The sequence below is a fragment of the Phascolarctos cinereus genome, unplaced genomic scaffold (genome assembly GCF_003287225.1).
Source record: "Phascolarctos cinereus isolate Bilbo 61053 unplaced genomic scaffold, phaCin_HiC Scaffold_2;HRSCAF=192, whole genome shotgun sequence".
NCBI classification, from domain to species: Eukaryota; Metazoa; Chordata; class Mammalia; order Diprotodontia; family Phascolarctidae; genus Phascolarctos; species Phascolarctos cinereus.
In genome coordinates this window covers 114821125-114843522 of record NW_027555625.1, presented here as the reverse complement: position 1 = coordinate 114843522, position 22398 = coordinate 114821125, and the positions used below count along the sequence as shown (strand labels likewise).

Here is a 22398-nt window from a genome sequence, read left to right as displayed (position 1 = left end):
AGCTTTTGACTTCACCATAATTCTAGGCTTGAATGTTTATAGTATTAGCTTTCAGAAATTAAACATTTGCATCTCGCACACGGAAAAAACTTCTAGAAAACTCCCTTGTGAATACTACAGTAAAGTAACTGATTATGAACTTTCAAGGGGGAGTAGACAGTTCATTTATTGGCAAGAGTTACTTGCAGGTTTCTTTTAAATTTTTGCCTGGAAATAGGTGGTTACTGAACTCCGGAATTAGGAAAATGGTTGCTTATCACAGACACAGATTTCTGTATTAAAAGAGCTCCTGCTTCTTTGTGTGATGTTTATTGTTGCTAAACCATACATAGAAAGCATTTTAAGAGCTCTGGTCTGCCAACGCTTGAAAATTGTGTTCTTAGCCTGCCCTTTTTGAACTTATGAAGTATGTTTAATATATTTCCTTTTTTGTGTCTTGCAGTGATTATTTATTCAAGTTACTGCTGATTGGAGATTCCGGTGTTGGGAAATCTTGCCTTCTCCTTAGGTTTGCAGTAAGTAAAGTCTGAAACAAGATTGCTTTTTAATTAATAATACTTACATATTTTTCTTGGCAGTCATGTTTATATAAGTAGTTGCTTAGGCAGTTTTTGTTTGGAAGAGATTCTTTTGTGAAATTTGCTTGTGAAGGTTTTTGTTCTCTTTATTGCCAAACACAGAAGTGGGCTTTTCTTGTGGTTTTTTTTTTTTACAAAGGTTTTTTTTGTTTTTTCATTGCTTAGATTTCCCCTTGTATTCTTGCCCCTTCTCACAGAAAGCCATTCTGCAAAACATATTCTTTAGGCGGGGGGTTGGGGGGAGAGAAGAGGGAAAAAAAATTGAGCAAAACTGATCAACACCCTTTAAACAATGACATTATATGTAGTATTCCATACTCATGAACCCTGATATTTGTAAAGGAGCAAGGAGGAGGGGAGATTTCTTCTCATAACTCGTGGGTCAAGCTTGTACTTTATAACTTTGTGGCATTCAGTTCTGGCTGTTTTTTAAGTTGCTGTTTCTTTACATTGTTAGATATTGTGGATGTTGTTTTCCTAGTTCTGCTTACTTTACATCAGTTCATGCCTTTCCATGTTTCTCTGTATTATTATGTTTGTTGTTTATTATAGCAAGCACAGTAATATTCCATTACATTCACCACAATTTGTTTAGCCATTCTCCAATTGAATGGACAGCTACTTTGTTTCCAGTTCTTTGCTACTGCACAAAGGAGAGAAGGAATAAGCGTTTATACAACACCCCCTGTATACCAGGCATTGTGCTAAGTGCTCTTTAAAAATACTACTTCATTGGTAATGAGCAAGAACGTACCACTTCAAATATGTTGGTGTATGTGCAGTAAGAATTGTTTTTTTTTCCTTAATGAAATCAAAATATCTGAGATTGTGAATTTCAGTTAAATATGTGTTGTACATCTGTGATGTCTGATCTGCTTGATGGAGGACTGACTCATTCTATTAGTGATAGATAAGAGGGAATTATATGATATCTGGATTTTATAAAGAATCTTACATACAACTCATCACTATTAGAGTGAAAGAAAGAACAGGGGCTGGTACCATCTTAGCCTGACAATGGCATTGTGTTCTAACTGCTGAACTGGACATGCACATAATAGCTTATACGGATAGAAAATATTGAGAATCTTCTTTGTGCTATTTTATCTACCACTCCCCGGTTTTACTTTTTTCTTGGGCCTTTAGCTAGTGAATTAAAGAATAAGTTAAGGTCTTAACATTCACATCTGCTCTCTCAGTGCAGGTTCTATTACTGACCTTTGACAAATAGTTTAAGTATTCAGGAAACAACTTCTACCCCTTAAGATAATTAATGTAATGATCATCAGCAGTATTACTTTAAAAAACAAATCCCTTCTTTATGCTTGTTGACTGACTGACTTCCAAGGAAAAAACTCTATACTATAAACATAAGTAAGCTTATGTATCCTGTTTCAGTGGAATCTTAGTTTAAAAAAAAATCCTTCTATTCTTACATTATAGATCTGTGTCCAGGTAAGGCTTAATACTTCAGTGAATTTGCTACATTAAAAATTCAGAATTCTTTTTATAAAATTAGATTTTGGAGCTATGTATAAAAGACCTAAACCTTTACTTCTGTATAGAACAGCCATATGCATAATTGTTATGTCAGAATACTTCAGTACTGATGTGAAATTAAGGTTAAGCTTGATCAAAAACTTAATCTAAAGAAAATCTGAAACTTGGCACTATTGGTGATAGAGCTTAAATTGTAAGCTTTTTTTTTGTATGTGGTGGTCTTGTAATAAAGTGAAATTGGAATTTTTTTTTAAAATTCAAGTGACAGCTTAAATTAGTGACTAAAGTAGTAGGTTATTAAAAATGTGAAATATCACAGGAACCAATTCAGAGAAAATTTAACTTAAGAAACAGGTTCAGTTAGATATCATGTATGTTAGGAGGGTAGAACCAGGATGTAGCAGGAATTATAGAAAACTTCTCCCTAAAACTCCTTTAAACAGATCTAGAAAACTCACCAGACCAAATCCTGCTGGTGAAGTCCAAGAAAAAGTCACAGGAAGCCTTTCTTCCAGCCCACGTTGGCACGGGGAGATAGAAAGTGGACACTAGGGATGGGGGTGTGCCTAGGAGTACACATTCCAGTGCAGGGAAAGACTGTGCACCAGGGCAAGAGGAGGTCCTAGACCTGTACTAGGACTCAGTAACCTTATGCAGGATGTGGTAACAGGGATCTCTCTGGCAGCTTTGTCAGTCACTACCCAGTTCCAGGTCACAGATCTAGGGTGGGCTGAGGAGACCTTTGCCTAGGGCTGGTGTTCCAGGGTTTGGAGTCTTTGTGAGCCTTAGACTCTGTTTGATTAAGAAACAAGTTCAGAAGCAAGCAGCAGCAGTTACGACTGACCTCAGGAGTAAAAGATGATTTCAATTCCAACTTCTAGCCCAATCTGAAACCTGCTGAGGAGTAACTGGGACAGGAATTCCAGACCAAAGGTGAGTTTATAGTTGTCTCACTCTGAACCAATACAGCTATCCAGCTAGGTGATAGTGACTGTACTCAGTGACTATTGCTTTGATCCAACCCCCACGTATGAGAATCATGCAGAGCTCAGATTAGAGGGGTAAGGATCATGCTTTGTTCTGATCACACCACGTTGGTTGTATGAGTTGTATGTAAGATTTTTTTTATAAAATCCAGTTATCAAATAATTCCCTCTTATCTATCACTAATAGAATGAGTCAGTCCTCTACCAAGCAGATGAGACATCACAAATGTACAACACATATTTAACTGAAATTCACAATTTCAGATATTTCAATTTTCACATGTCCCTGCTTGAGCTGTCTCAGAGCCTGAAATAAAGTAATGTTCCATACCCTTAAGAACCCAGTAAGAGGCCCAGCCCAGATCTTCCCTCCAGAATTGCACCAAGCTTAGCCCTGACATTAAGTCTGAAGTTAGTAGATTGGAAAAATAAGCAATCAAAAAAAAATCCCATTGTGAAAAGCTTTTGTGGTGACACGTGCTCAAGACACAAACCTAGAAGAAGAGAACGACCCTAAAACATCTACAAGCAAAACCAAGTGTGAACAGAAATTCAACTAGAATCCCTGGAAGAGTTTTGAAGCAAGAGTTTTAAAAAAGGGGGCAGCTAGATGGCACAGTGGATAGAGCACTGGCCCTGAAGTCAGGAGGACCTGAGTTCAAATCTGGCCTCAGACCAAACACTTGACATTAGCTGTGTGGCCCTGGGCAAGTCACTTAACCCCAATGGCCCCCCCCAAAAATTATTTTATACACACACACACACACACACACACACACACACACACACACACACACACACATAAACAAACCTAAACATGTTTTTAGTCAATGAAAGAAAGCACTAGAGGAAAGAAATTGGAAAAGAAATGAGAGCTGTAGAAAAAAAAGAATTGGAAAGGGAATTAACAGCTTGTGGCAATAACATAAAAATCTTGCTTAAGCAGCAAATTGCCTGAAAATTAGAATGGGTCTAATAAAAGCCAGTGACTTCATGAGGTAATAAGAAATCTTAAAAGTCAAAAGACTGGGGGGAAAAAAGAAGGAAACATAAGGTATTCAATAGCAATAATAACTGACCTCAAAAACAGATCAAGGAGAAAAAATTTTAAGAATCACTGGATTACCTGAACACCATGATCAAGAAATATAAAAAACCAGTCCCTTAGAACAAGAGGGCAAAAGTAGAAAGAGGAAGAATCCACTGGTCACCTCCTAAATGAAACTCCAGAAAGAGAACTTCCAGGATCATAGCCAGGATCCAGAGTTTTCAGGTCAAAGAAAAAATATTGCAAGCAGCCAGAATGAAAGAATTCCAGTACCAAGAAACTCCTGTAAGGATCCCAAATGATTTAGCAGATTTAGCACTATAAAGGAGCAGAGCTCTTGGAATGTGTTATTTCAGAAGACGAGGGTGACATAAATTCCTGACTTACAGCTATGAATAACACAGCCAGCAAAGTTGAGTATTCCCCTGCAGGAGAAAAATATACTTTTAATGATATAATAAAGGATTTCCAGGCATTCTTGATGAAAATACCAGTTGTGTAGAAACTTTGAAGTTCAGACATAGGAATTAAAAGAAACTATAAAAAGGTCAACATGAATGAAAAATGCTGGATTAAACCAGTATAAACTGCTTACATTCATACATGGGGAAATGATATATGTGTCCCCTCTGAACCCTATCATGAGGAGTCACAGAGAAAATCTAATTAGATGGAAAGCCTGCAGGGGTTCTCTTATGTCTTGATGCTCTTACAAGAATGGAAAAGAGAGAAGAAAAGGAATACTCCAAGGGAATGGGCACCAAAAAAAAAGAAGTGCCCTAACCTAAATTATCTCATATAATCAGGGTGCACTTACAGAGGTCATTACAAACAGGGAGGAAGGGGTGGGGAGAGTGACTGACACTTGAAACACTCATTTGAACTGGTAGAAGGGAGGAAGGAAAGAACCATTTATTTGGTGCTTACTGTGTGCCAAGCAATTTACATTTGTTATCTCATTTGATCCTCACAACAATCCTGCAGTATTGGTGCTGTTATTAACCCCATTTTACATTTGAGGAAACTGAGGTAGAGGTTAATTGACTTTCCTAAGTCATACCAGCTAATAAGTATCTGAGGCCAGATTTTAACCCAGAACTTCCTGAGTCCACACGGAAAGGTGAGAAGGGAGAATTGAGAGGGAGAATGTAGAATAAGGGAGGAGTTAGTCATAGCAGGACGAACTAAAGATGTACAAAAATATTTATAGCTGTTTTTTAGGTAGCAAAGAATGGAAATCTTAAGGGAGTGCCCGTCAATTGAGGAATGGCTGAACAGGTTACAGGATATAAATAGGATGAAATGCTGTTGTGCTATAAGAAATAATGAAGTGTGTGGGAAGGAGGGGGATTTCAGAGAAACCTGGAAAGACTTGTATAAACTGATACAGAGTGACATGAGCAAAACCAGGTATTTTATATAATAACAACAATATTGTCAAGACCAACTTTTAGAAGACTTGAGAACCCCAATCAGCATAGTGACCAACAATGATTCTAGGGGACTAACGATGAAATAGGCTACCTGCTTCCTAATAGAGAGATAAAAGATTTAGAGAGCGATTTTAAAAGTGATAAACAAAACTAGAATGAAACACATGTATTTTCTCTTGGATGTGGCCAGTGAACAGGTTGTGTTTTTCTTTGGCTTTTGAGGGGGTGGAGATGAATTTTTGCTACTTGAAAAAATAAAATTTAATTTAAAAAATATGCATCAGGCCAAGCAAAATACTTATGCATAAATGAGTAATTCTTGAGTTAATAGTGACTAAGATAATGAAACAAGTTCTATACAGATCTTTTATAAATAAAACTTGAATTATAGCCAATCTCAGTCCACAGTAGTTGCAAATATCCTTCATTTTGTCTTCTTGGGACAGGTCATGACCTATGCTCCTCTGATGCAATGAGGCATTTTTAGTCATCCACCCAACCAAGGAAAGTAACTTATAATACCCCTTCTATATGTTGGCCCCAGTGGAAGCTTGATACTTAGCTTTCAACTCCGTGCTCTTTGTACATGAAGAGTAGATCATTTTTGTTCCTTTAGAAGTAGTCCATTCTATTGCTTACTTAGCTAACTGCTTGCTTTTTTCACTCCCTAAAGTAAAAATAAAGCTCTCTTTCTCTACAAGTACCACTACTCCCAAATTGTGGTTGTGGCAGAATTTTAGGGTCCTTACTCTCTTTTTATTTATGTTTTTGTTAGAAACTGATCTTTCTGTCTCCTAGAATAGCATTTCTTTAGCTACCCAAGGTGTTTAATACAGGTTATCAGCTCTCTTCTGCAATAACATCTGAGTGTTTGTTATGGCTAAAGTCTAGAGCTTGTTAACATAGCTACTGTGATTCACCATCTTATGAAGTGTTTAGCTTCCTTTTTCAGTCTCATCTCTGGGGTTATGCCTATAACCTTGCCCCTGTTATTTTATAGTAGCATCATTAAGACATTTTAACAAATACCAATAGTGTCCCAAATTGCCATGTAATAATTTTAGATCATTTGACTAAAGCCAGCATGTTCAAACTCCCAGTCTTTAATCATCTCCTATCTACCCCACCCTGTCTAAGTCAAAGGGCCTCCAGTTCTGCTTTCAGTGCACTTATGTTGCTAACCCTGCCTATTCAGGTAACATTATTTTACCCAGTGTTGTCATGTAGAGGTGGTTTTTTTTGTTTGTTTTTTTGCTAATCAGTGAATTGTTCAAGGTGTATGTATGCCTACACTTTACCTTAGTTCTATCTTTCCTAAGAATTACCTGGATAGCAGTTATCTATTTGCTTGGATAACTCATCTGGAAGAATTAATATAAGATAAAAGAACAAAAAGGTTGAGATTAAACTTTCTTATGAGGAATTGCTTTAAAACTTTTATATGTAATAGATCTTCCACTAAAATCCTCTTGTTTTTTATGGCATAGCAGTGATTCTGGATTCTCGAAAGCTATGCCAGGGAGTCCATGCTCTGGCAGATCCCACCAAATAATATAGGTTCTGTGGTGGTATGTCTGTCACCTGAGTACTTGCCTGGCTAAGTCTGGAGGGGCTTATTACCAGGTTGACTGCGGGGCACAATTTTTTGGCCAGAATAACTCCTTTAAAAGGATCTACTTACTAAGTCATCAAGAGGTTGGTCGGCTTTCATAGTACAGTAATGAAATCATGATTAATTGAAGTGTAAGTTTTATGTAGTGGGTGTTTTTAAATATTACACAGAAGTTGTCCACTGACTCTGTAAACCAGCCCTTTCATCTAAATTGTTAAGACAGTTCATTAAGAGAACAAAAATGTTCAACTTCAGTTTGCATTTTATCAGTTACTTAACAAAAGTTGGCATTCCTCTTGAAGGCTAAATAAATATCAGTTTTTTAGGCACATGGAAAAATATGTTGGATATTGCATAGTTCCTTTTTTTTATATTTTTTGCTAGTGTATTTTGCATGAAGAAATGACTTCCTTTTAAAAAGTGATTACCAAAATCAGTTTTTTAAAAGTTCAGCATCAAGTAAGGAATAAATGGTGAGAATATATTTCTTGCTAATGAAAGGAATAAAAAGTCCACATGGAAGAATTTCTAGATATTTTTTTTTTTGATATATTCTTTTAAAAATTTTTATTTAGTGTCTTAAGACAGTGAGGTAAATACTAAAACAGGACTCAGAAGAAACTAGCCTCTTTATTATGTGCATTCTAAAATAATAACTAAATAATAAAATAACATAGTAGTTTATTTGCAGTTTTACTTTCAAATATTATTTTATCCTCACAATAACCCAGTCCTCACAACAAAGAGGTAGGCTCTGTTAATCCCATTTTGCAGTTGAGGAAGCTGAGGCAGGATTTGAATTCAGCTCTTTCTAACTCCATGTCCAGCATTCTATTGTATCATGTAACTTCCCCTAAAATCTGAAACTGTGAATAAGATTGTATATGCCATTATTTCTTTACCATATAAAATGTGCTAAATTTTGCTAATTCATCTTTCTTTTGTTCCCACAGGATGACACGTATACAGAAAGTTACATCAGCACAATCGGTGTGGATTTTAAAATAAGAACCATAGAGTTAGATGGAAAAACAATTAAACTTCAAATAGTAAGTATTTGTTTAAGACTTGTAATATTATCTTACTAGTAAGAATATAAATTTATGATGAATGATCTAGGCTTTGTTACTGCATAAGATATATTTTAATAAAATTAAGTAATTATAAATGAACTTTTGGAAATCTGTAGCCATAACAAGCAGCAAAGTCAAGTGATTGGGATTAAGAATTGACTTGTGTTTGACATTGCTTTCTCAGTCAGAATCTTCTATTAAAACAAGAAAAAATATACAGTACCTTACTCACTTGAAGTAGGTGTTGAATGTGTATTGAGCTGGCCATGATGGTGCATAGCTGTAGTCCCTACTGGGTCACTGGAGCTCGGTTCTGAGCTACGAGGGACTAGAGCCTATTGGGTCTCCACACTAAGTCTAGTGACCAGTATGGTGACACCGCTCCCAGGAATGGAGGCCACTGAGCTGTGTAAAGAGGTTTGGACTGGCCCCATTCAGAAATAGCAGGTCAGTTAGTTTCTATGCTGATGTTAGATAGTGGGGCCTGGCCTAGGGGCCCAACAAGATAGACCCACTATCCTTTCCCTCATTCCCTCAAATAAAAAAATAATGAACAATAACTTTTGATTAAGGGCCGATTTGTGTACAGTGTAGCCTGCTAGGTACAGAGAAAAACACATAGATTAATGTGATCTTATCTCTGCCCTCAAGAAGCATTTGGTGTTAGTTTAGTTACAAAGTCTGCCCTAATTTTGAGTAAGACCATCAAAAAAGGCAACTTTTTTCCTCCAAATGGAATTTTACCTAGTCTGATAGACAATTTTTACACACACACACATACGCGCACGCACAGACACACACACACACACACACACACAGGTGTTCTGTTTTGTTTGAGATTTGCAAGATTAAAATGAATTTCTACTTGTTTGTTGAGGTTCAGGTATAGTCTTAACTTGGAAAGTAGGCTGGTGGGGGAATGTGATGATATCTCATGGGCTCTAAGTACTTTTTAGGTAGTTTTATATGGAAAACAAAATCATCTTGAGAAATGTTTTAAAATACTAAAGATCTTACATATTACAACTGTGTCCATCCTATTTATATTCATTCTCATCTTAACATTAAGGTATTTTAGCAGTTGAGTTATACCATTGATTGTCTGAAGCAAATATCGCTTAATATATTTGAGGAGTTTTTAAAAGTCAATCTAATCCAACAGTTTGTGGGGGGTTTTTTGTTTGTTTGTTTTAATAACAGTGGGACACAGCAGGCCAAGAGAGATTTCGAACAATCACTTCCAGTTATTACAGAGGAGCCCATGGCATCATAGTAGTGTATGATGTGACAGACCAGGTGAGCCCTTCAGAAATTATTGCTTTAGTAGAAGCTTACTTTGGGAGAATGGTCATATTCAGACATTTTATTTTAAAATGTAACCGTTGTCAAACCATTGTTGTAAGTGTTTAACAAAACGAGAAGTTTAAATGTAATATTCTGTGTTTTGAGGATTTATTTTTTATAGTTGTTAAAGGCAGATTTGTAGCAGGATGTCCTAACTTGATCAACTTAGGGATGATTCATTTGTGGTTGTTTTGTCTTTGAATTTCACATTTCTAAACCAGGTTATCTCATCTTCTTACAGTCCAGGTTTTTAATACGTTCCACTCGTCTCAAGCACATCAACAGTGAGCTTGATAGTTGACCTTCAGAGGACAAGATTACTTGGTTAAGGGAGTGGAAGTTCACTGTTGAGGTTTTTTGTTTTCTTGGCTAGGCAGTGGGGTTTTCTTGCCCAGGGTCGCACAGCTAGTAAGTGTTATGTGTCTGAGGTCGGATTTGAACTCAGGTCTTCCTGAATCCAGGGCTGGTGCTCTATCCAGTGCGCCACCTACCTGCCTCCAGTGTTGGGTTTTTTAAAAGGACATAATCAACATAGTAGAGATCTTTCCTTTAAAGACTTCCCTTCTCTCTTGACTCCCTTGTGTTCCAGCATCAGTTTTGATTTTGAAACTGCTTCTTGGCCAATCTTAGCTTTAATTGGCTTAATTAATAATGGTGTCTTCAGATTGCTTTTTGTCCTGCTGATCTCTAGAGGGCAGTGCTATATTTCACAATGAGATTGATACCTGCTGATACCATGATAGCATCTAATATCCAGTAAACCAGGGGCTTTATTGTGTTTTAGTGTCACTGACAAAATTTAGGAGAAATGAGTTAAATTTTTTTTTTTACTGTGTTTCATACCGAAAGTCAGATCAATAAAGTTGTTAAAAATGAAATTTGAAGTCTTTTCTAGTTGAAGCATTGGAATTGATATTGGAAAAAAGGGGATAAGAATATGGGAGGCTAAAGAATATTTGGAGGGGAAGAAAAGTAGCACCTAAGTAATTTGATAAACATTTAATAAGTTCCTATTTGCAAAAGTGGCTTGGTTTAAAGACAAAAGGTTAGTACAAAGAATCACATATCAAGAAACTGTTTTGTTTGGGAGTAGAAATTTATGGATATACAGAATTCAGGCACCAAAGAAGTACTTGTCACCAAAAAAAAAGGGTGATAAAGCTTCACTTCTAAGTGATTTTATATTTAGGCAGGTATTGTCTTCCAGAATTAGTTAAAATCCCAGATTTTTGATGGTAAATTATAATTTAAAATTTAGTATAGTTAAGCCCAGAACTTGGTAATGTGCCTGGCACATAGTAGGTCCTTAATAAATGTTTATTGATTGGTTTAAAAGGGCCTATTGTTTCAAGAGCCTACAATTAAGGATTTTTCTGTTGAAAAAACAAGAATAAGGTAGATTTAAATTAGAATTTTATTCAGAGTTTTTGATAATTTTTCCTTTAACTGTAAAATTGAAATGAGTTATTTTCTAAAATTGCAATAAGGATGTAATTAAAGATAACATTGATGTTTCAGTGGATCTGTGATCACATCACTGTGTGTACTTTAAGTAACAAAAATCACAACTTTTTCCTATAAAATAACTGTCTAGACCATATGGTTTTTGAGTTCCTTTCCAACTTACTTAACCACCATCTGCCTCAGTTTCCTCATCTGTAAAATGGGCATAATAATAACACCTACTCCCAAGATTGTTGTGAGGATCAAATGAAATAATAATTGTTAAGTGTGTAGCACCATTGTTGGCACATAGTAAGTACTGTTTAAATGTTAGCTATTTTAATTATTATAGATGTATGATTTCGTGTGTGTGTGTGTGTGTATGTGTGTGTGTGTGTGTGTGTGTCTGTCTGTCTGTCTGTCTGTCTGTCGGTGTGTCTGTCTCTCTCCCTCTGTCGCCCTCCCTCCTCTGCCTTCCAATATATCTTCCTTGGAGACCCTACTTCTGGTGCTTTTGATGCTATGTGTATTCCAGTAGAGCACCATTAACTGTCCATTGGTAATTCTTTGCCCTCATCCACATGATTGGCCCTTCCCTCCCTGACAGCCCTTGCATGCGTTACCCCCCCCCCCCAGTGGCCATGCATGTAGCTGGGGCAGTGGATAGAATTCTGGACATCAAGTCACTTAAATGTTGTTTGCTTCAGTTTCTTCAGCTGTAAAATGGGGATAATTTGGGATCTACATCCCAGAGTGGTTGTGAAGATCAAATGAGATAATTTGTAAAGCACTTAGCGTAGTGCCTATCACATGCTAGGTACTATATAAATGCTAGTTATTATTATTGTCGTCGTCGTCATCATCATCATCATCATGATCATCATCATCTCTGCTCTTCAGACCAGTCATCCTGCATGATTTTCTGAAACAATGAGATTCATTTGGAGTAGAAACTAGTAAAAATCCTACTGGTATGAACAGAAGGAGTGGAAAAGGTCTTCCTTTTGACTGGCCAAAAGTTTTGCCACTTCTCTTAAAATGTCCTTTTTTAATCTCTAAGATTTGGTGCAGTGAGGGAAGTAAATTGTCTTCCTTTTTCGGCAAGTTTTTTATTTTGAAGATCCAGAAAATTAAAGGACATGGAGTCCTCTGAGGTTAATGTGTTTATTCTTCTGTAGTACCTTTTGTGAAAACATCAAGTAATACTTAGTAAAAATAATTTATAGTACACATCAGTATCTTATGTCAGGATCTCCCCTCATCTTGCAAATCTCATATAGGCCAGATATAGATCAGGACAACTTAAGATGGCTCTGGAACTGCTTATACTAGGTGGATAATAAATGTACCATACTCTTGTCTGTTAGAAAATCCTTTGCTTTTCATTACATTTACATTAGCTGTGGTTTATCCTTTGCTTTGTATTAGATTTACGTTAGCTAAGGTTTAATGTTAAGCTAGGGAGGGACATGGGATCTGTTCTGCTAATTTCCTGTTGAAACTCACCTCACTGATGACTTGGCCTGGGGCACTGAGAAATTATGTGACATGTCCAGAGGAAGGAAGGGAGAGCCTAGGATGTGTCAGAGGCACAGAATGAACATGAATCTTCCTGACTCTAAGGCCAGTTTTCTGTGTCCTACACCATTTTCTTTCTAAGCTCTTTTTCCAAATATAGTATTCACCTGTGATAGTCCTAATACTGATACTTTATCAGTTGAGGTGTGTAGACTTAGGAATATTTTCTTGTTTATATCTGTTTCCTGGAACCTCTGAATTGGGAGGGACCTCAGGGACCTCTTTATACAAACTATGATGTGGACAAGAACCCCTTCTCTGTGGCTTCACTTCATTGTCAAGGGTCCTTGGAGCCTTTGCTTGCAGAGTTAATGTTATTAAAGATGCTTGTCTCCCCCCGGCATCACATTCTACCTGTAGAGTGATAGCTTTCATTTTCTTAGGAAATTTTCCTTTACGTAGAACCTAAATTATCTTCTTTGCAACTTATACACATTTTTTTGGGTTCTGCTTACTTTTTTTTTTATCTTGACCCATTCACCTGCCCCCCCCCCCTTTTCCAGGGGACAAGAGGGAAGATTCTTCCATCTTAATGTATTCGTTTTGTTATTACTCCACAAATATTAAGTACCTTCTGTTGGCAGAGCATTGTACTAGATTATAGAGGAGATACTGTCTCCTCGGTTTAGATAACCTGGTCACCTGCCTCATAGAGCTTATGTCTTGGTAGGGGATATATAGTTCTAGAACTCAAATACAAAATGATGCATGTACAAAAATATTGTTCTGTAAAGTCTAGCTTAAAGATGATTGTTCCCAAATGGTATAATCAGGGAAGACTTCCTGGAAGAGTTAGCATTTGAGTTGAGATTTAAAATGGTGAGGAATTTAGGCAAGGGATGGGGGGTGGGAGTGGGGTGGAGATCAATTCATTCCTAGAAACCATTATAGAAAAAAGGCTTGGAGGCTGTGCAAAATAGATTTTGGGGAACAGTCAAAAATTATGTCAGACAAAGAGTTTGAGCTTTATGTGGTAGGCAGGCAGGCAGTAGGGAGCCACTGAAAATTTTTGTGGAAAGAGGTGATGTATTCACTGACTAGATCCTAATAAGGAAGATTATTCTGACAGTGGTATAAAAGAGATGAATTGGTGGAGAGCAGTGAAGCTTGTATGTAGGGTTAAAGAAAGAGTAGAGAGTAGGAAATATTTGAAAAAGACTTTAATATCAGTAAGACTTGGTAACCAGGATAGAATTGAGGGGTGAAGGAGGAGAAGAAACAAAGATAATGCTAAGGTTTACAGTATAGGTAAACCGAATATTTGATGTCCAATAGTTGATTTTGACTATATGTCTTAATGTCTGTTTTTATAGGAGTCCTTCAATAATGTAAAACAGTGGCTGCAGGAAATAGATCGTTATGCCAGTGAAAATGTCAACAAGTTATTGGTAGGGAACAAATGTGATCTGACCACGAAGAAAGTAGTAGACTACACAACAGCAAAGGTATGTCAGTTTTATTCTTTAGATTTTGTTATAATTTTTTCCCCCAAGTTTAGGCTTGAAAAAGAACTATTCTCACTTCTAAAAATCTACTCTTATTCCTTATTTAAGTAGTCCTATCTTTCTGAATCAAAAAGCTGAGTCTTGTTAAAGGAATGTTCATTTGAATCAAAGTAAAACTTGGAGAATTTAACCTAATATATTAAATTCAAATACAGAATTATGCATGTACAAAACCAAATTGCTCTGTAGAATCAAGAAGGACTTCCTGGAAGAGTTGGCATTTGAGTTGAGATTTAAAATGGAAAGAATTCAGGCAAATGAGAGGGAGAACAATTGATTTCTAAGGGGAAAGGCTTAATGTTTATTACCAATACACTTTATTATGTTTTTGCTTAAAAGATGCAAATGCATATGGTGAGTGGATCTAACTTTATTCATGTCATATTTTATATTCTTAGGAATTTGCAGATTCTCTTGGAATTCCATTTTTGGAAACCAGTGCAAAGAATGCAACAAATGTAGAACAGTCTTTCATGACAATGGCGGCTGAGATTAAAAAGCGAATGGGCCCTGGAGCAACAGCTGGGGGTGCAGAGAAATCCAATGTTAAAATTCAGAGCACTCCAGTCAAGCAGTCTAGTGGAGGTTGCTGCTAAAATCTGCCTCCCTTCTTTTCTCACAACAATGAATTTGCAATCTGAACCCAAGTGAAAAAAAAAAAACAAAAACAAAAACAAAACCACACAAAAAAAACAAAATTGCCTGAATTGTACTGTATGTAGCTGCACTACAACAGATTCTTACCGTCTCCACAAAGGTCAGAGATTGCGAATGGTCAATACTGACTTTTTTTTTATTCCCTTGACTCAAGACAGCTAACTTCATTTTCAGAACTGTTTTAAACCTTTGTGTGCTGGTTTATAAAATAATGTGTGTAATCCTTGTTGCTTTCCTGATTCCAGACTGTTTCCCGTGGTTGGTTAGAATATATTTTGTTTTGATGTTTATATTGGCATGTTTAGATGTCGGGTTTAGTCTTCTGAAGATGAAGTTCAGCCATTTTGTATCAAACAGCACAACAGTGTCTGTCACTTTCCATGCATAAAAGTTTAGTGAGATGTTATATGTAAGATCTGATTTGCTAGTTCTTTCTTGTAGAGTTATAAATGGAAAGATTACACTATCTGATTACTAGTTTCTTCATACTCTGCATATAATTTGTGGCTGCAGGATATTGTAATTTGTTGCACAATATGTAACAAACAACTGAAGAAATGTTTAATAAATATTGTACTTATTGGAAGTAATATCAAACTGTATGGTGATAAGTATTGTCTTAATTCTTATGGTTAAGGGGAAATATAGGCTTGCATTGTGCTCAAAACATAGCCATTTATGTTCAACCAGGGCACTTTAGACCTATTTTAGAATAGCAACAACAATGCTTCCCAGCTAATATACCTGATAAATGATGCAACAGTGCAGGCATGTATACTGTACAGGGATTTAGCAAATTTGGTTTGGAGGGAGATTAAAGTGGTATTTATGGAAATCAAGTACATTTTGAATGTACAATATTTAGTCAATTATCTCTGATCTTTAGAACCATTTTAAAATGGCTTTATTTAGAAATGCTTTTTGTTAATTCATCTGTAGTAGAGATGGAAAATTGTATCTTTTTCCTAACTTGTGAATGATCAGACTAACAATTCAAGCTGATGTAATTTAGCCAGTATGTGCTTTTTTTATATACTGTTACTTCCATATTCTGAATCAATACCGTTTCAACTTTATTAAATAAGTTTAGCGTACTATCTTCAATAATTATTCTGCCCTCCATAAACTGTAGCTATATGACTTGTGTTGGGGGAAAAGTTAAAACATTGAAGAAGCTTGGGAATAGGTTTTCTCACACTTGATAACCCTTACCTGAAAAATGATACCCCTAAAAATGAGTTAAAACCACTTGTGGCTGGGTGGAAATGATAAAAGGAAATTATTTGCCTGGGTGGATTTTTGCACCCACATGAAAATGTAAGTCTCAAGAAGATCTTGGGTTTTTTTGAGTTGGATTCTGAGTCTTTGTTTTCCCCTAAACACTTTAATTGAAGATTTTCCCCTTATTGTTTGTTTAAATATATGCTACAATAGCCAAAACACTGTACACAAACACATCCTATGGTGAAGTCTTTAAACTTAATTCAGGGGTTAAAATACAAGTAAGAGCAACCCTTAAAATATTTTTTATTTTATTTTCACTAAACAGGCAATCGTAATACATGGTACAAAAATAAGTGGGTAAGATTATTGTAAAATGAATGAACAGAATAAATATACAATTGAATTTTCCATCTATGAGAATTTCACAATAAAATCATAGTTTACTTTGTATTTTAGATGTGCTTATTGAGAATCTGTTCATACTACATAAGGCAACTGATCAGTTCCTGAAAACTCACAGACAGTACTTGGGTAATTTGAAAAAACACCTTCAAATAGCTATATTTGCCTTAAAACAGTATAAAACACAACTTTCAGAAACACTTGAAAAATAACTGAATAAAACACAAACTTGGGATTCTGAAGCAGAATTTGATTACATACAATAATTAGGTTGCTCAAGCCATTATTCTTGATGCACTAGCAAAATTTCCATGAGATTTACATGCTTACTAAATAATCTGGAAAATCTTGATACATTCCCCAGGACATTCAAGACAAGGAAAATCATGTTGCCCTTCATTATGCCTGTTTGGGGGTGAGCCTTTAAATGGGGAAAAGCATTGCCTTCTGCCCTCATCTTTAGAAAGAAGTTATTTAATGTGGGGCTATGGGCTTTATTGTGGTTAGATGTTGGGGATTATAAACTACAGTTCAGAAACAGTTCTTTGAAGAAAATTCGGATCGTTGTGAGGTGGAAGCCATTCTTACTCTGACTTTTGTGTTGAAATTTCATTTATTAGCAGTAATGTTGACTTTATATGTTTAGTAAAAGACTTAACATTTTTGTACTGCTTTATGCTTGGCAAGTGCTTTCAGAAATCCACTCACAGTAACTGTACGTTAACATCTTTAATTTCTAGATGAGAGGCTCATAGAAAAGTTCACCTGCACATGGTCATACAGCTAGTCACCTGTAGAACAGAAGACTCTCCTGACTTAGTCCAGTGTTCCTTCTACCATTCTAGGTTATGCCTGTTTGAGGTTTACAGAGGAACACTAAGGTATTTCTCATGAGGAAATGGGATTTAACAAAACTTGTTTTCAAGAGTTTGTGATGCATGACAACATTTTCTATCTGTCTTGATTTCAGGAACTTTTGCCCAGGTAGATTTAACTTCAGTGATAAAACCTATTTTCTCCCCAAAGTTCTTAGATTGGTCTACTTTTTAACATTACTGAATGACTGCTAAGCCAAAATTATTTTCTTTTTCTTAAAACAGTGCCTAAAGAACAGTGGTTATAGGGGCCAGTTATGTGGTGCAGTAGATAGAGCCTCCAGCCTTGGAGTCAGGAGAACCTGAGTTCAAATCTGCCCTCAGACATTTGAAACCGTAGCTTGTGTGACCCTGGTCAAGTCACTTAACCCTGATTGTCTCCCCCCCCCCCCCCGCAAGTGGCTATCGACTTGGCTACTGGCGTTCTCAGCCAGCTATAAAGTAACTTCCACAGATACTGTAGTGTTTTGCTACTCTCTGGAAAAAGGATTTGAATGTTAATGTTAATAGCTTAAAAAATCTTTTGTATGATGTAGAGAATTGGAGTGTCACTGACAGAAAAAGGGTCTCTCCCAACAATGTTCTGTGGAACTTCCTTTTATAAGTTCTGTAAATCTCGTACTAAATTTCAGGAGGCACCATGAGTGTAGAATTCCCATTTTCTGCTGTCACTTGTTATATGGTACTGAGTAGTTTCTTTCTACAGGATGTTCTGATACAGCTGACACACGTACAGATTCCTACTTTAAAATCAGTCCAAATGTGCCTGAAGGGAAGGGCAGGGCAGTGAAAGATTTAGGTCACAACTGCCCAGGATCAAAGTCACGGATTGTCTGGAACAGAACTTGAACCAGAGTCATCCTTACTCTAGCCTTCTGTTACTTTATAGTGTATGTTATTAATTTAATAATACATGTGGAGAGATTTCATTTTGTGTTTTAACTGGTCTTACGTCTTAGAGGATTATTTCCTCCCCATAAACATTTTACCATCTGAGAATTCCCTGTAACAGACTAGGCAGGAATTACCTCTTTGTAATGCATGACCAACAATTTGAAACGGCTGGAACTGGCTAGATCATATAGGTAAGCAATTTATATTTTGTATATCCCAGAACATTACTATAATCTAGCTTCAAGGAGGTTTTATACCACTGCAATGGGGCTTGCAATTTTCTTTGGCTAGAGTTGAATGTTTAGAAATGTGTACCTCACATACCTCATGGTTAACCTCAGAAAACAATTAAATCTACAGCCGACCTATCCCATCCTTCATAAATGTAACAGGTTTTTCTTTATAAAGCAACATATTCAAATCTAAAAGTATTCCCCAAAACCCCTAAGGGCTTTTTTCCTAATACTCCACTACCAAACACCCTTTTCTCAATTCTTAGTTATTAGGATTTTTATATTCTACCTGCTTTCCTCTTCTATCCTCGTTTATTCATGACCTGAGAGAATTCAGTTTGTGAAAATGGAGTTTTCTGCAGGCTGATAGTTAGCGTCACTGTTCTAAAAAGGTATAGAATTATTTAATTGGTTAAATTACACTTCCACTTTAAGGTGGTAAGGAGACTCCTCCTTTTTCTAGTGCTTTTGCTAAGGGTAGAGGTACACTTACAACCTAAACTTTGAGGAATACTGTTAAGTTACCCAAGGGATGAAGAATCTAAAGTGCCTTCAGTAACAGGCATTTAATGTTTTTTACTGAGGTACCATCTTTCAATTCAACAGAGAAGACAATTGTCCTCAGCAAGAAAACCAGTGTTACTATCTCCTCAACCTTTCAGTGGGCTGTATTCATTTTCATCCGCAGGTCAAGTGTTAATGCCTTTCTTGTTGTAAACATGCAAAATGAGGTTTCCCAAACAAGGTCTGGTTTTCCCAAATGAGGTTTCTTTGTGGAAAGATCAAAAGCCTCTGGCCAATTCCAGTTCGGAGGCAAAGTATTTTCAATGTCATATTTCCTATGACACTTAAAACAGATAACACAAAAAGGTTCCTGAGACAACTGTCTGGCTATGAGCACTGTTGCCATTCATTTTTAAGGGGACAAACTCATCACTTACACTATTTTCTATTAAGAACTAAGAAGCTGAGTGGCTTGTCAATCCCCAGAGTCGCTGGAAGCACCATTTGAGAAAAACCTTTGTCTGGAAGGCATCTGCTTTTCCCTTTTATGGGTTCTCATTAGAGGATTCTTTTTTTTCAATAATAATTCAAGTAGCTTTCCACTTCACACACGAGAAATTCATTTAGAGCCAGCAGGTCAGTGCTGTGGTTCTCTGCTACATCAGTGTGATCTGGCAAAAAGTCATCACTTTTGCTGGGCTTCCAGCAAATTCCTGTTTTTTCCAACCGGGTTTGGGCTGGCAGATTCCAACACTGCTTGAGATGTTACCTGAAATAGAAAGGAGGCCATGTGTTACAGGCAGGAATGGGCCAGCAAAGAAAAATAGAATTCAAGAATTATGTGCATCCTTAGCCATGCCAGGGTGACTTACTCTAGTAGTTGGAATTTAGGCACAGTAGAGCTTTATTTTAGAATAAGAAAAGACCTTAAAGGACCATCCTACCTTTTGTTTTTATCAATGAGGGAATTAAGGATCCAAGAGATTAACTTAACTGCCTTGCCTAAAGTCACGCACAGAGAGTGACAGAGCTGGTACCGGAACTGTGATTTGGGGATTCCTAATTCATGTTTCTTAAGCCATACTATGAATACACGGCATGAACTCTTGCACAGACTGCTTCTTTGACACGGGGACAAGAGGAGTATCTGGTTCACCAGAGGGACCATTCTGGAAGAGAATGCCTCTAGTTTTCTTGCTGAGGACAGTTGTCTTCTCTGTTGAATTGAAAGATGGTACCAGCAGCCTCATCCTGAGATAGCAGGGACGAGCAACACCGTGGACAGTCTCTGGATGGTGGCGACCACTTGGCCGGTGTGTGCTCCTGCCATTCCTTACCAGTTACCTCACCTTTCCGCACAGATCAAAAGATGGAATTGTTTCTTCTTCTTAAAAAGCATGGAGAAACTACCCCCTTACTTCCTTTTTTAAAGTCAGGGTAGGAGGACTGGGATGGAAAACAGGTTCATCAGAGCCTGAGTGGGAGGCAGGAGAGAATAAAACTTGAGACACTGAGCCCCTACTGGTTATAAGGGGTTAGTTAGCTATGGCACAGAGAAAAGATACTGGGGTTAAATTTGTTTAAAGTTTCTTAAAATGCTAATGGGAAAAACTGGAGGTTTCAGAGAAGACAAAGACTGGTACCCTTTTGTGGGTTAGGGGAGACAAAACAGTAACCTTGCTTCTCAATTAGTACTGCTGCAGAGATGTACTATTAGGTTATCTTTCTCTAAGCTAATAGAAATGATTCATTTCAAGAAAATAGTCACTAGTGAGCTGACTGCTATCCATGATTATAACAACAGAGGACAGAGGGCCAGCCTTAGAGTCAGGAAAATAAAGACAAGGGTTCCAGCCCTGCTCCCGGACACACTGGCTCTACAACCATGTGGATAAGTCACTTAAGCTCTTGCTGTCCCAGGCAAGAAGGATCAAGTCATAGATGGTTTTCCGTATGTGCACATCCCTCCTCTAAGCTTATCAACTCATCCAGACTGTAAAGCCCACCAGAACCCAGCTCCAAACTGCCTCTCCAGCCGTACAGAGGATTACAAACCCTCTTTCTCTCGCATGTTACACTCCAGCCAGACTGGCCGCCTGCACTCCACCCTCCATCTCCATTTCTTTGCAGTAGTTGTCCCCCATGCCTGGTATGTACCCTGTCCTCCCCACTGCCCTGGAACCCCTTGTTTCCTTCAAAACTCAGCTCGACAGTCACCTAACGTGAAGTCTTCATCAATTCCCTTGCTGCAGGAGCCCTCTCCCCAAACTACCTTGTATCTATTTTGTATACATGTAACATGGGCATATATACAGTATGTATACTTCGATAATATATAACACTATGTAGTGAATATAATTATGATGTTATAATTACATAATATATATCACAAAAATATGGCAGTCTATTAAGTGTAACAAACACGTATACTAAATATGTTTCTTCCAAGAGGACATAAGCGACTTGAGGGTTGTATCCCTAGAGCCTGGCATATGGAAGGAATATTAAATGCTTATTGATTTGATTCAATCTGCATTGGTAATGTCGATCTCTACACTGATGAAATCAAAGCCCCAATATTAACAACAGTTCATGTTTACACAGTGCTTTAAGGTTTGCAAAGCACTTCATAGACATCATTTCACTGGAACTGAAAAGTGCTTGGAGAAGTTTGAACCCAAGGCTTTTTGACTTCAAGCCCTGCACTCTGTCCACTATGACAGAGCAGGTACCACCACCCTGCCTTCTAAAAATGGTCTGCCTCGGTCCCCTCTTTCTCCCCTCCCACTCCCATCGCCCTCCAATTGGCAACTTTTATATTGTTTATCTTCTCATCACTTTTAACCTATCACAAACAACTCTGAACTTAGCCAGTTTTAAGGACCATGGCAGACATGTATTCATTCTACAAATATATATATTAATAAGCACAAGTATTTCTAAAGAAAGAACAAAGAAATTTCTTCTTTCTCCCCATTTCTTTGCTTACCTGGTTATATCCTTTCACATGTAGCTGGCTTGCTGTCTGGGCCAGAAGTCCCGGCCATCATATCTAGAGCTGCTAAGACTGAGTCATACAGGTGTTCTGCATGGTCCTCCAGCTCACTGGATTGCCTTGCAATCAACCCAAGGACATCCTTTAAAACTAACAAGGAGGGATCAAAGTAATTAGCACCCAGAATGTGCAAGTGCTATCTAAGAAAGAAAAAAAACCCATACCATTGGATCCTATAAAAATATTTTTCCCCACCAAGATGACAATCCTTGGTTCAAAGATACAGTCTTAACTAATTTACTATTAAAAGCCCAGTGTACTAATGCCCAGAAACTAATAGGTAGGTGATTTTTCAAAATCTTGGTTCACATCACAAAATCCAGTAGAACTGGAAGGGACGTTATAAGTCATCTAGTTCAGCCTGCTTCATTTTGCCAGTGAGGAAACAGGCCCTGAGAAGTTGATTTTTTTTTTCAATGACTTGCCCTAGACCTCACCACCGTGACTCAGCCGC

The 22398-nt window shown here is 37.2% G+C and overlaps 2 protein-coding genes across 5 annotated transcripts in view; one reads left to right on the top strand and one right to left on the bottom strand.

Annotated features, from left to right (window-relative positions):
- Nucleotides 1-16431, top strand: part of RAB1A (RAB1A, member RAS oncogene family) — a 42002-nt gene extending 25571 nt beyond the window's left edge. For both annotated transcript variants that reach the window (XM_020985433.2, XM_020985434.2), the window contains exons 2-6: nucleotides 443-515; nucleotides 8111-8206; nucleotides 9431-9526; nucleotides 13909-14040; nucleotides 14499-16431. In XM_020985433.2, the coding sequence (XP_020841092.1) occupies nucleotides 443-515; nucleotides 8111-8206; nucleotides 9431-9526; nucleotides 13909-14040; nucleotides 14499-14696 (595 nt within the window). In that variant the 3' untranslated portion in view covers nucleotides 14697-16431. The remainder of the gene's footprint in view (nucleotides 1-442; nucleotides 516-8110; nucleotides 8207-9430; nucleotides 9527-13908; nucleotides 14041-14498) is intronic.
- The window catches only part of CEP68 (centrosomal protein 68), a 44126-nt gene continuing 37995 nt past the window's right edge, over nucleotides 16268-22398 (bottom strand). For all 3 annotated transcript variants that reach the window (XM_020985426.2, XM_020985428.2, XM_020985427.2), the window contains exons 6-7: nucleotides 21879-22034; nucleotides 16268-19658 (exon numbers count right to left, since the gene is read on the bottom strand). In XM_020985426.2, the coding sequence (XP_020841085.1) occupies nucleotides 21883-22034 (152 nt within the window). In that variant the 3' untranslated portion in view covers nucleotides 16268-19658; nucleotides 21879-21882. The remainder of the gene's footprint in view (nucleotides 19659-21878; nucleotides 22035-22398) is intronic.